The 14541-nt window shown below is 41.8% G+C and overlaps 1 protein-coding gene across 1 annotated transcript in view; it reads right to left on the bottom strand.

The window, feature by feature from the left end:
- The window catches only part of Cpne4 (copine 4), a 321642-nt gene that overhangs the window by 155537 nt on the left and 151564 nt on the right, over positions 1–14541 (bottom strand). The window contains exon 2 of the mRNA XM_035444565.1: positions 3110–3289. Within this exon, the coding sequence (XP_035300456.1) occupies positions 3110–3289 (180 nt within the window). The remainder of the gene's footprint in view (positions 1–3109; positions 3290–14541) is intronic.

Genomic DNA, 14541 nt, shown 5'->3' with positions numbered 1-14541 from the left:
GTTGGGCTTCAGAGGCAGAGGTCAAGCCTTTGCCTCCATGACTATCTTTAGCTTCTGTCCCCCTGTGGGGTTATTATTCATACTCCTAGCCTTGCTGCAAAACCACTACAGTGTTTCAGGAATCTCAGGCAAAGGTAAATGATCTCTGCATCTCTATAGGAGCTTTCACATAACACTCTCAGGATTTACTAGCTGGTACTGGCCACAGGCATAGCCCTAAGCCAAACTCTAGCAAGTGGAGGGGTGAGATATGTGGCTGAGCTTATTCGGGATTCCCTTCTGAGTTAGGATGGAATTGTTTTTTACATGACCACATGCAAAAAATAATGATGCTAAAGTGATCAAGGTATGACTGCTAAGAGAATTGTGACTGGGCACTCAACGAGCAAACAAAGAACAAGCATGTCAGCATCCTGCTTCAATCAATGAGCACACATTATGGATATCTAACCACCAGCCCCTGAACTTCTTTACTTGAAGCTTCTGCCAATCCTTAAAGCCTTCTTTGCTACCCAGGAAGTCAGCTAGGAATGCTGGGAACCTGATGTTCCCAGCCTATGAACAGACCTCAGCCAATGGCTGGCTAGAGTGTTGTTAGCCACAGTGTCTAGACACCATTTTGTTTTTCCATCCCTAGGGAACATACTCTGATGTTTGCTATGCACTGGCTTCCAGAATGTTCCTAATAGAATTAAGCTCCACTTATGCACTATGTCAGCTGGTTGGCTGGTGGCATCTGGTCTCCCTTTCTTTCTCCCTCACTTTCTCTTGAGCCCAGATTCCTCCATACTTATTCTCTCTGCCCTCTACTGCCTAGCTACTGGCCCTTCAGCTTTTTATTAGACCAATCATGTGCCTTAGGCAGGCAAGGTAAAACAAAAGCAACACATCTTTACATAGTCAAACAATTATTCTGCAACACAAACAAATGTAACGCATCTTTACATAGTTAAATATTTTCCACACCACCACACTAAACCTATAAGTCATTCATTGCTATATCCCAGCAATACCCTCATTGACTCTCTTGAGAAGTCAGGAGAGTGATTCTATCAATGGAAGAGGATATTCTGTGTCCTCAGTTTATCTCTCTGCCTCCCTTAGGCAAACATCTTCATCTGGCCTTTGGTTCTTTGGTTTTCTTTAAGAGAATAGGTATGTCCCAGTGAAGGCCAGCACTCTACTCCTGGAAAAGGCTAATGGGAACATTCTTTGTTGCCTTCTCCTCCCCTGGGAGAAATTTCTTCTGATAAGTGTCATGCAGAAGGGCACACACACACACACACACACACACACACACACACACACACACACACACTTGCCTTCTCCTGAGGCAGGGAATGAATGCAGGTTTTCTGGGGCATTAGGCTACTGGAATTTGAAGTCCCTTTGTGAAAAACTGCAGCTCTACAAATGATGGTGTACCACACAGCCTTGGCAGGAGGCCCCAGCTGCAAAGGACTCTGATGTTTAATCTTTACTAGTTTACAGAAAGTCGAAATCTGACACCAGGCTCCTCATACCCCATACTCTTGGTACATTCACCATTCATGTGACCTTCATGACTTATTTACACACCTTTCTTACTGGAAGAGTCTCCCTCCCTCTTTTGTCAGCCCTTTACCATGTTTTTTTGTTTTTGTTTTCTCACAGAGTTTGGTCCTACAGAATCTTCTTTAATTCTTTTCTTGTACAAAGGCCTTCCTTTCATTGTGGAGGCCCACAGCACTGGGAAAGGGGTCCAAAATATGAGTACATGGATCACATTTTCTCTACTTATGTTGCTCATTTTATTGGGGGGTCAGAACTGGTTTTGCACCTCGATTCCTCAGCACTAAAGGAAACCTTGTACCCCTAAACCAGGGCCATCAAACAGACCCAAGGCTTTGAGAAACCTGCCACCATGAAATTCTCAAAATCAGCCAACCCCCATCATATGCACTGGGACCTTGAGGTCACAAAATCAGACATCCTGACTTAATGTCCCACTCTGCAGTTTCAGAAAAAAAAAATTGTTTGATCCAGAAAAGCTAGGAGAAGCCAAGCCCTCCCCATCCCTCCCCCCCTGCCACACTTGATTTTCAGACCCTGCACAGCTGGCTCATTTTCCTGCATCCTCCATTACTAGTACCAAGCCCCAAGGTTTGCAGACACTAATCTCTTAGACCGATAAAAGTCAACTCTTGGCATTTTGAGGTTGAACTGAGTCTATTTAATTTTTCCCCACTGATTTATTTCTTATGAACACTCCACTATACTCTGGGTACAGCAGAAGGAGGGAGATACAAAGAGATGCCAGGAGAAGCAAGGTGATGAGCTTGGAGCCAGTGCTGTCTCTGCCTCTTACAAGGGTGAGCCCTTAACACAGTAGTTCTCAACCTTCCTGATGCTGTGACCCTTTAACACGGTTCTTCATCTTGTGGGGACCGCCAACCCTAAAAGCTTGTTGCTACTTCATAACTATCATTTTTCTGGTTTTGAATTGTAATGTAAATATCTGACATGCAGGATATCTGATATGCGACTCCAGAGGGGTCATGACCAACAGGTTGAGAAACACTAGCAGGTCACTTAACCAATCTGAGTCTGATTTTTGTTTGATCAAAAGAACATAATGAGGATGTTTATTTCACATTCCCACTGGGATTACATTAATGTATCTGTTTAATCACCAAACATTTAGTTCTTTTCTTGGGTTATTTTATTTTTTTGTCTTCAGAGACTTTGAATAAATTTGAATGAGGAACACTGTGTGTGTGAGTCTTACAGTTCAGTTGAGAAATGGGAAAACTGTAAAGGGACAGGATACAACAGCTCTCACAGATACAAGAATAGAGCATGGCACCCACCCTGTACTGTGTCTAATACACAGGTGTTGTATAAAGGACATTCAGAAAGGAAGACGATTAACTCCGCAAAATAAGTAACTTCACGTATTTGTATGAACATCCTTTTGTAAATATAATTGATACAACAGTAGCTAGAAAATGCTGGAAAATACAGTAGTTTGTTTGGTTTTTAAAGAAAACTAAAGTAGGAAAAGAGCAAAGGTCAGATGAGGGAAGGAAGGCCTGCAGGTGGGAAGGTACAAGGCACATCTCCTGCCTACCTGGCCAAGTGTGCACTCCATGCCACCCAGGAAATCAGCCTCCTTCAGCCCATTGTGGTTGCTGCTGATGTCATGGACCTCAAACCGGAGACGCTGAACCTCTTCAAAGTAAAAGTCCACTGTAAACAGTTTCGAGTATACTGGGTTTATGCAGGTACGGATCACCTCTGTCCTGTCCACCTGAAAGGAAAAAGAGAAACCCCACAAGGATTAGGACTTTTATTATTAACCTTCAAGCAAGTTAATCTTGTGGTACATCCCCTTGTTCCAAACTATAAATACCCTCCTGGAAGTCACTAGGGCTGGCAGATTAAAACCCTATCAGTTACTCCAGAGAATTAACTAAGCATTGGTGCAGACAATTTTACTTGACATAACAAACAGTCCGAGGTCCTGCATTTGGAGTTTTCAATCATGTTATAGAGATTGGGTGATAGAATAAGATGAGATCATCCTTAGTGCAGCAGAGTCCCAGAGAACATCTGGGCTCAGTAGGAAAGACATCTGTGATCAATTAGTGATGTCTGCTGAGCACAGTGATGGAAAATGATAGGTTAGCTGTCTCATTTTAGTCAAGTCTACTCTAGTAGGAGTTTCCAACATAAGATTCCCAGGACAATGAAGAGGAAGGTCATGAGAATGAAGACCAAGCTGCTTTTGTTGTTGAGTATGTTCTTTATTAGGTAGGCATTCACCATAATCCATAGCCCCAAGTTTTCTCATCAGTAAAATGCCAATTAGAAGAGTAGGAGATGAAGGGCATTTACTGTTTCACATGCCATGAGACATTTATATTCTTGGAAAACTGAAAAAATCTTCCAGACCATACAGCACCTTTCAATGGGAGGAAGTGATTCTTTATACTCCACAAGTCAGTAGAAGTCTGCTGTTCATACAGCACATTGGCTCTCAAGTAGAGACACAGTCTGCTGACTGCCCCTCAAGCACTGGTTCTTAGCACAAATTATACCCTCACTCCCCAAGCTCTGGCATAGGTGAGGAAAAGTCATATCCTTCCAGAGGAAAAAGTCCTCTACTCTGTCATCCATGGCCATGTTGCTCCACAAACAGAGTACAGTCTGCCCTTAAACACTTGGTGCAATGCCTTGGTCCTGGCTCTAGCCATCTGACTTCTCATACTGGACTCTATGTGAGGGACACCTCCTGGAGTGCATAGGTGAGTGAACAATCCAGGTTTCAAGGAAAATGAAGACTTAGACCTTGTCATGTTGCTGTGCATCAGAAAGCCACAGTGCTTAATGTTACAAGTTGTTGCTCACATTGGTAGTTCTTTGACTATTCTGAAACCCCATGAAGATTCAGCTCCTATTTGAGCTGAATTTTGCATATATATATATATATATATATATATATATATATATATATATTTTGTATACACACACACACACACACACACACACACACACACACAAACTCATTTGGGGGGCAGGGCTGATTCTAACACTGACTGTGCCAGTACAAGAACTTACTGGCATAATTTTTGACTGATTTTTTTCTTGTTTCGAGTAAAGGTGTAAGTCTTCGGTTACAAGCTTGTGGATCACCAGTTAAAGATGACATGGAGATAGTTCTTTTCCTTCACTCAGTGTGTTTTTCCCTTTATCTCCAATGTGAAAAGGACTATTTCTATTCTCCATTTGGAAATAGAAATTGGAGCAGCGAACCTTCCTGCATTCCTGCATGGCCAGGGACTTCCACACTAAGAGAGGGCAGCCACTCCACAGGCTGCATGTGTCCTTCCAGGCCCTTCCCCCACATGGAATTGCTCCATTTGACCCAGAGAAACCTGTTTTAGTTTAATGTCTGGTCCAAATGCATACAATAATGAATTGCAACACAAGAGGATTAAGTATATTTGCTTGATATCTTTTGATAGAGAAATTGGCTACAGGTACATTTGACATCTTCAGGGCAGAGAATAAATATATTCTCTCCCTGTGACTGAACAAAGAGTATCTTGGACAGGCTCAAATGATAGGAGAAAGGAGATGGAGACTCTGGTCTTTGTTAGTTGTGTTCGACAATTCAGTTGACACAAATGGGTCACCTTTTTAGTTTTCAAGTATAATTTACACATTGAAATATGGTTCATATTGTCATTAAGCTACACATCTCAGAGAAGCTATCCAAAATGAGCCACCGATATGCAACCCTATCCCCTGGAAATGAGAAAATGAAAAGAAATGAAGTAATACATATTTACTTTATGAAGATTACGATCTGCAAGAACAATCCGCAGCCACTTGGAACCCCAAGAACATCAGGGTTCAGTTGCAGATGGAAGGCAGTGAGGAGAGTTCTCGTGATGGTTTTAAGTTATCTGCATCTCCAGTCATTATGAGAGATGCATCATCTCTTCTGGATGTTGAAGACAAGGTTCCCCAGAGCAATTGCCTTGAGCAGCATATGCTCCTCAATGAGGGTTGTCAAGTTCAAGGCAAGTGTCTCTAAAGAAACTGCTACTTCCATCTCCCATGAAAGAATGTTCCTTAAAACCCCGGCGCCTGATTCTGATTGGATGAGTAGAGGGTACTACCCAGCAATCCAGAGTCTTAAAAACTATCCCAGGTAGTGCTATACCTCCTGAGGGTTGGGCTTGCAGGTATGTGCCACTACGCTTTGCATGTCCTCTCTGTATGTCCTTGGCAAGTGTGCTGTGGGCCTGCCAGTCTTTGTGAAACAAGCTGATCCCCCATGAGATGAGGTTCTCAGTGTTGTTAAAATGTGGTTTAGCCTCATTTGCTCTCTGTCACGCAGTTTGCAAAGACATCAATGCTTATCTAGCCCCCCTCTTCCACTGTCATCATGACTGGTATATTTATTCATATTGCTTTAGAATTCTCAAGGCATGCTCAAATTCGTTTAAATAATTTATCACAGTCATTTGTTTTTGTGCGTGTGCCTACACATGAGGGCACTTGTGCAGAGATCAGAGAACACTTTGCAGGAGTCAGTTCTCTCCTCCTATCATGTGGATTGGGGGAACTGAACTTGGCAGCAGGTGCCTTTGGCCAGTGAGCCACCTCCCCAGCCCTCACTCACATCCATCTGTTAATTTTGACTTATGCAGCAATCATGTGGGATAGTGTTAAACTCTTTTCCACTGAGACAATTCCTGGACATATGTGCAAGGTGCTAGATGATAGTGTAGGATCTTGAACTCAACCTGCTGACTGACTGCATCACCTGGCCCTTATTTCATGTTTATGCACATCCATTATGGAAAGGCAAGCATAACTAGGTAATGGGGAGATGGGGAGAGAACCCAGCCTCGAATAACCACAGCTAATACAATGCTCTTTGAAAATAGTTCATCTCAAATGTTTTTTTTTAATACAATGACTTTGGAATAATACTTTCAGAAGGTGTTCTATACCATAGACACTCATTCCAACACTGCCAGTACTATTTTTTATAAAGTTTATTTTATGTGTGTGTTCGAGTATGTATACTATATGCAGCCAGTACCTAGGGAAGCCAAAGAAGGTGCAAGAGCCCCTGCCTAGAACTGAAGTTACAGGGGTTATGAGTGCTGGGAACCAAACCCAAGTCCTCTATACGAACGACAAATGCTCTTAACCACTGAGCCAGCTCTCCAGCCCCAAGAATTCACCTTTTTAAAAAGTGTGCAATTCAATGTGTTTATATATGTTTATGCTGTAAAACTATGACCATGGTCAAGGCCATGGAAGTATTCCCATTTCTCCAAGTGTTCTCCTCTCGGCTCCCTACCCCATTCCTAAGAATCTGGCATTTGCTTTCTCTATGGAGAGTGTTTGTAACCCCTGGGCCATTACACAAATGATATATAACATGCATATCACCATGTGCATACCACATATCTTTTTTTCTTTCAGCCAGCATATTTATTCTGAATTTTGTCCATTGTTGTCATATAGATTGTTCATCTGGGACTTGAAGATGGCTCAGGTGGAAAATTCTCACTGTTCAAGCATCAGGAGCTGAATTTGCTACGTAGAACCCACATAGAAAGCTGGGTGTGGGGACATGCATTTGCAAGCAAGTGCTGTGGGGAAGGTGGAAACAGGCAGCTCCTTGGGCTTGCTGGCCAGCCTAGCCTAATAGACAACCTCCAGTCCAATCAGAGATCCTGTCTCAAAAACAAGGAGAATGGCTCCTGGGGAGCAATGCACAAGGCTGACTTCTGGCCTTTACATGCATGCATGTGCATCATCATACAGGTGCACACACCCACAAACATGTATCACACAAATAGGTTCATCTTTTTATTGCTGGGTAGTATTCCACTATTGGTCATGTGGAGCGTTTCCAGTTTTTGATTATTACACATAAACATGCAAGTCCTTTTATGTGCAAACCTTTGCATGGACATACAGTTTTTCTTGTAGATAACTGCCTAGGAGAGGAAGAGATGTATTTAACTTTTCAAGTTTGAGTAGGTGGCCAATGCTTTTAGTATGGGTCTCATTTGCATTTTCCCTAAACCAGTGATGCTTGCAATTGTTTCGTAAGTGATTTGCCATCTGAATACCCACCTTGGAAGTAACCATTTAAATCTTTGGCAAACTGTTACTTGGCTATTCATCCTTATGATACCACAACCATACTCAATAGAAGAAAAAAAAAGCCAAAACTGTTCCTGTTTATACAAAGCGTAAAACAAACAAAGGTGGTTGTGAATCCAGGCAGTTGAGCTCTGGAGTTTGTGTTTTTAACCTTGTTTGTGTTAACCACTGCTCTTGCAAACCTGAAGCTTTTCTTCATAAATGTCATCCCACCAAGCCTCAGGACCTGAGTTCTAGACCTAGGACCTACATGGGAGAAGGAGAGAACTGATACTTCCAGGCTATCCTTTGGCCTCTGCATGCCCACTGTGATGTGTGCTCCCTAATAAATAAATAAACATAAATTTAAAAATTCACTAGTATGAGTGGGGAGGAGATAAAGGTGGGCACCTGCCACTGAGGCCAGTCAAAATACTCTCGAGTTTCCAGGAGAATATGTTCCCAATAGACACTGGTGAAGAATGACATCATAGACCAGAGGACTTGACCAGGGCCCCTGGGCAGGCTCAAAAGTAGATACTCCCTCCGACTGATATTCTTTAAGTTCTTTTTTCCATATTTATTTAGGGTGGATGGAGAGAAACTAATTTTCTCTGAATGAAGAACAGGATAAGCTTATGTGCAAGAAAGGAAGGATTTATTACAGGCAATTTTTCAAACCATATTAACTTCCAAGAGGGTATATTAAACCACATAAACTTCTGATAATAAAACAGATGGCTGGGCTAGCAGATAAAGCACTGCTCTGTCTCTGAACCTCAGCTGTCACCCAGCACCTTTGAGAATTCATGTCTCCTTTAAGCCACCCACATAGTGGCACTTACTGAAAGCCATCCTGACAAAACAAATGCACCCTTCTTTCTAGAAACATCCAGGTAGGTGCCTCTCAGAGATTCCTTTCCAAACTGGCACTCTTCATCTACCATGTGGTAAACCCTCCCAGCCCTGTAGTGCAGGCTGAGCAGGATGCTGAGGGGCTTCCTGCCACTAGCAGTTCATTGAGCCCTCCCATCCTGTCCTCTGTGGAGCACTCCATCGGCTCTGAATATTAATTAGAGCACTAGAGGTGTTCTGTTTTAGGGCCCTGAAATCAACCTGCTGTTGAACACAGAGCTGGACATTTCTGTCACAATGGACATGCCCTGGGGCTCTGATATCAGAAGCAGCCAGCAGAATTGCACCACTTTGCCTGGAAGTGTGGTTCAGAATCAGTGACATGAGTGTCACTTGGCTGGTGCCTTCAGAGAAGTCTACAGTGTCAGCAGTGGGCCTCGGGTTTCCACTTCCTCTCTTACCAGACCTGTAGGCTACTGGCTCTATACATTTGGAACATCCAGCCGTGCATGTAGGCTGGCATATGATGTGGCCTCAACCATGTCTTTAGTTGCTCAACACCTCTGCCCTCTGCAGTTATCTTCTCCCCCCTCATGGATGCTCAGTTGTGAGGCTCAAGTTTTCTGACTGATATTCTGAGCCTTATTGCCTTGCACCTCTACTCAGGTATCTTCCAGGTCCTGCCACTCTGTCTGAGAGTTGCTAGATGGAACTTTCCAGGATGTTCCAATATGGTTCAAACGGCAGCAACTAGCCACATGCATCTTTTTAAACTCGAAATGTGGCCAGTGGGACACAGGAGCTAATTTTTAAAACTTACCTGAACGTAATTATTTGAGATTTAAATACTCCTGGGTGGACAGCTCCATTCTGGCTTGTGTCAGCTCTGTCTCCCTGTGGCTTAATGAAAGCCTGTACGATATGCATGCACTCACATAATGAGGCTGGCGACTCCCAGCTGATTTCAATATAGGGCAGTAATTCTCAAGCTTTGCTATATCTTAAAGCCACTTGGGGGGATTTCTAGACCAATTAAATTAAGATTCTCTAGGGGTGAAATGTAGTCACCAGCAGTTCATAAATCTACCTAGATGATTCCAATGTGTAGTTAAGTTTTAGAACCAGTAACTTATTATCAGCTGTGTTGAGGAAGCTCCAAAGTGGAGAGTACAAAACAAGCCGTGTGTGTGTGTGTGTGTGTGTGTGTGTGTGTGTGTGTGTGTGTGCGTGCGTGCGTGTGTCTGTGTGTGTGTGCGTGTGTGTGCGTGCGTGCATGCGTGCGTGCGTGCGTGCGTGCGTGCGTGTGTGTGTGTGTGTGTGTGTGTGTGTGTGTTTGACCTACTGTGTGTACCACACTTTTTACACTAAGACAGTCCAACAATTTTGGAAGCGAATGAAATAGTCAGGCTGGTAGATTTTGCTTGCTCCCTCCTCTCTCCATGTAGTAAATTTGTCCCTCACCCCATGACATTTAAAGCCCTGTTAGCTGCCATTCTGGCAGAATTTCAAGAATAACAACACTTCCTTCACCTCCCCTGTGCTCCATGCCACACTGAGAGAAACTTCTTAAGCTAAGGCTGGGCATTCATAAGTAAGAAGAAGACTCTGTGTGTTTATTTGGGAGCTGGGTGGCCGGCCCCCAAAGAGCAAAGAGTAAAACTATCCAACAAGAAGTAGACCAAATATAATAGCAGAAAAAGCTATTAGTTAATAGAAAATGCTGATAGTGCGGTGGAAACTATTGCACAATTTTCATGTGAATAAGAAGAGTATAAATGAATGTTCTCAGAAAATCTTATTAAGGAAATAGGTGACCTGAAGGGTATATTGGCATGAGAAGATAATTGTAATTTATCAAATAATAGAGATGTGTGCCTGAGTAGAAAGGGGGGTGTGATGGTTTGAATAGGTGTGGCACCCATTGACTCATGTTTTTGAGTGCTTGGCCATACAAAGTGGCATTATTAGGAGGCATGACCTTGTTATAGGCAGTGTGGCCTTGTTAGAGGAAGATATCACTTTGAGATTTTAAATGCTCAAACCGGGCCCCATACTTTGCTCTTCCTGATGTCCACAGATATGGATATAGAACGCTCAGCTATATCTCTAGCACCATGCCTGTCTGTGTACTGCCATGCTTCCCACTATGACTAACGGACTAAACCTCTGAGGCCAGGCATGTGTCTGGAGTGTCCCTGCATGGAGGCCCAGTGAAGCCATTGTGTGAAACCTGTATTTAATTGGAAAACTCAAGATGTTAGAGATGCCGGAGTAATGGGACACCAGCCAAGGAAAGCTATTAACATGGAGTAGAACAAGCCTAAGAGAGAGAATTTTCTTAGAGTCAACAAAGTTGAAAGATGACATCTGAAGAGTGCTTTGACATCAGGCAAAGAGGTGCAGAGTTTAGAGTTTGCTCAGTTGGTTTTTTTGGTCTTGCTTTGGCCCAGTGTTTCCTCACTATGCTCCCTTTCTTCCCTTTTGGAATGGTAATGCCATTGTATGTTGGAAACATGTTATCTGTTTTTTAACTTTGATTTTACAGGGAGTAACAGTTCAGAGTTTGCCATGAGTCTCTGCAGAGATTTTGAACTTTAGACTGTTAAAGAGGGTTGAGACTGTTATAGACTAAGGGGATTTTAAAGTCAGACAGAATGCATTTTTGCACTATGCTATGGCTATAAGCCTATGGGGCCCAGGGAGTAGAATGTAGTGCCATGAATAGGTATGGCCCCTATAGACTTATGTATTTAAATGTTTGGCCAAAGGGAGTGGCACTATTAGGAGGTGTAGCCTTATTGGAGTAGGTGTGGCCTTGTTGGAGGAAGTGTGTCACTGTAAAGGCAGACTTTGAGGTCTGATATATGCTCAAGCCATGGCCAGTAGGACAGACTGCTTCCTGTAGATATAGATGAAGGACTCTCAGCTCTTTTTCCAGCACCGTGTCTGCCTGCACCCCACCATGTCCCACCAAGAGGATAATGGACTGAACTTCTGAAACTCTAAGCCAGGCCCAATTAAATTTTTCCTTTATAAGAGTTGCTCTGGTCATGATGTCTCCTCACAGCAATAGACACCCTAACTAAGAAAGTAGGATTGAAGTTTGGCAGACACTCTTTGTTGTAGACCCAATAGTTACTTTCTTGTCATCTTTTTTACTGTTGATCCTACCTCCCACTGCCAAGAGTGAGAATGTCAGATTCTCCACATACTATCCTGCTTTATAATCCTGTCCTGAACAGACCAGCAGGTTTTATAATCCTGTCCTGCGCAGACTAGCAGGATTGGAGAAGTTAGCCATTGGGGGATTCTCAGAATGTATATTCTGTCCCTTGATAAAAATGCATATGAATAGAGATTATTTTTCAGTTACTTCCTTTGAATGTTGCCTTTGTTGTACGAGGATGTTATGTTTGAAGGTGAAACCATCCTCTTGCAACCATAAGGGATGTGATAGTTAATTTTCTGTTTTACTTCTGGTCCAAGAGGTACCAAGACATGTATGTGTATATACAGAGCACACAAATCATGTATAGATGTATGTATCTTAGCTTCACTAAAGAGGCATCTTTTCTTTTTCCTTTATGTCTATATTTATGTAACTTAGTTAAAATAGTTATACATAGGTAAACCTTAATAAAGTTAAACAATGGAAAATCTAGAGTGTACATGCTCTATAGACAATTCAATAAAATAGAAGTAAATAGTTAAGAATAGCTCAACACAGAATTCCTTGATAATTCTTGTGGTACAGAGAAATGAAAACAAAAATCTCAACGAGTCTAGGAATCAAATGAAAGAATGTATCTAATAAAAATCACAGAACTCAAAACAGCTATATTTTAGTAGCCTTACATATATGTATGCAGAAAAATAAAAACTAAAAATTCAGAAACAATGGTCACTGTAAGGAACTAGATCAGTAAACAAGTCAAAAGAGGATGGGGACATTTTAGTAAAGATAAAGACATAGCTTTTTAAAAGAGAAGAAAAACAGAAAGAATAAGAAATGGCAGGTGTGGCAGTGCATGCCTGTAATCCCAGCACTCAGGAGAATGAGGATCACTACAAGTTCAAGAAGAGCCTGGGCTACATAGTAAATTCTAGATTAGTCAAGGCTACACAGAATTACTCTATTAAAAATATTTGCAAACAAAACCCACACACAATAAACAACAAAGAAAATATAAAAACCCAGAAAGAGATCTTGGGTGATAGTATGGTGGATAAAGAGCTCTTGGTATACAATAATGAGGACCTGAGTTCAAATCTCTTGAGCCCATGTAATAGGAAGCTGGGCCAGTGTGTATCTGAAAATCTAGCACCAGGGAGAGTGACTGATGAATTCTTGACAGTCAGCAGTTCAGCCAACTGGTGAGCTCCAGATTCAAGAGAAATCTAGTCTTAAATAAAGATGACTGTGAAAGAGGAAAATGTCTAATATTCTAAAATTTACTTCTGACCTCAACCTGTGAATACACAAGGTGAGTGCACACACATGCCCCCCACACCACAAGTGCTTGTGCGAGCGCTCTCTCTCTCTCTCTCTCTCTCTCTCTCTCTCTCTCTCTCTCTCTCTCTCTCTCTCACACACACACACACACACACACATCACATACTATAAACACACACACACACCATATATACAAATACACATGCATCACACACACAAATACAACCCTCACACAGAGAAGAAACCCAAGGGAAGTCCTTTGAAAAACAAAATGAATTAGATCAACACTCCACAGTCTGATTACAGATAAAAGAGAAAGAACAGTGACAGATGCCTCAAAGATGAAAAAGAATATTATGTATAAATCATTTCCCAGAGAAATGACTTTTTTAAACAAAATATAAACTACCTCAATGTATCTAAGAGGAAGCAGAAAACTTGAGTAGACCAGCAGCTACAGATGAGCCTGTGAAGGTGACTCGATCCACTGCAGAAAAGGGCACCAGGACCAGATGGGTTCACAGCTGAGATTTATCTAACCTTTACGGGATGGGTAATTATGATGTTACTCCAACAGTTCTGAGCCAGAGAGAAATCCAGGCAGCTCACCAATTAACTTCATGGCACAAGCAAAAATTTAATAGCAAAACTTGATAAAGAACAGGAGAAAATAGGAAATTATTTTCAGTATATCTCGGTCCCATTGGGAACATTTATGCAAAACTGTGGTAAAAGGGAACTGGGTTCCAATAAGGGAAACTGTGGTTCCATCTATAATAACCATATCTATAGCTGTGAAAATGATGCTGAGTGAAATATGGCAGGCTGGAAACCACTTAAAATAAAATAACCAGAGGCAAATCACATCAAAATAATCAAAGCAATGCAACTATTACAATTCAAATAAACAATTAGTAGGAACATTCATTATTATTCTTATTACTGTCTAGACCATAATTTGAAAGCAGTATGACAAGAAAATTTTAAGATAGGGAGACCCTTATAAAAATAGAGATGAAATGATTCCTTGTTACTGATTATAGGACTGTACATCTATTAAGAGCCAAGATACTCAATAAGTCTGTCAGGATCCATTAAAGTGTTTGGCAAGGCCCCAGAAATGGACATGGGAATACTAGCATATTTATTAACATCAAAAAATTTTCATTTCAAAATATATTTTAAATTTAAATTTAACATTAAATTTGAATTCAAAAATTGCAAGAATAAAAAAATAAATCCCATCCCCTTTACCCAGTTTCTCCCAACAGTAACTCCCTGTAAAATCATAGTATACTGTCATAAAAAGTGTAATGGCTTGATACTCAATACTGCTAAGCCTTCCAATTGCCATTTTATAATCACTTCTGAGAGCCAAACTAACGCCATGACAGGATCCCAGTGGCCGTGCCAGAGACCAGGCCTCAGTTTTAGTTCTCTGGAAATGAACAAGCTGAGCGGGCAGTTCTTGGGAAAGCAGCAATCCAGGGATAAACAATCAGGGGTGCCCTACAGACTTGAGAAGCTTAAGAAAACTAAAGATAGTTGCTTCCCACCCTGCAGCTGGAAAGCCCCTA

Source organism: Cricetulus griseus, chromosome 4 (assembly GCF_003668045.3).
Source record: "Cricetulus griseus strain 17A/GY chromosome 4, alternate assembly CriGri-PICRH-1.0, whole genome shotgun sequence".
Taxonomy (NCBI): domain Eukaryota; kingdom Metazoa; phylum Chordata; class Mammalia; order Rodentia; family Cricetidae; genus Cricetulus; species Cricetulus griseus.
The sequence above is the reverse complement of the archived record's forward strand: the minus strand, read 5'-3'. Positions and strand labels throughout refer to the sequence as shown.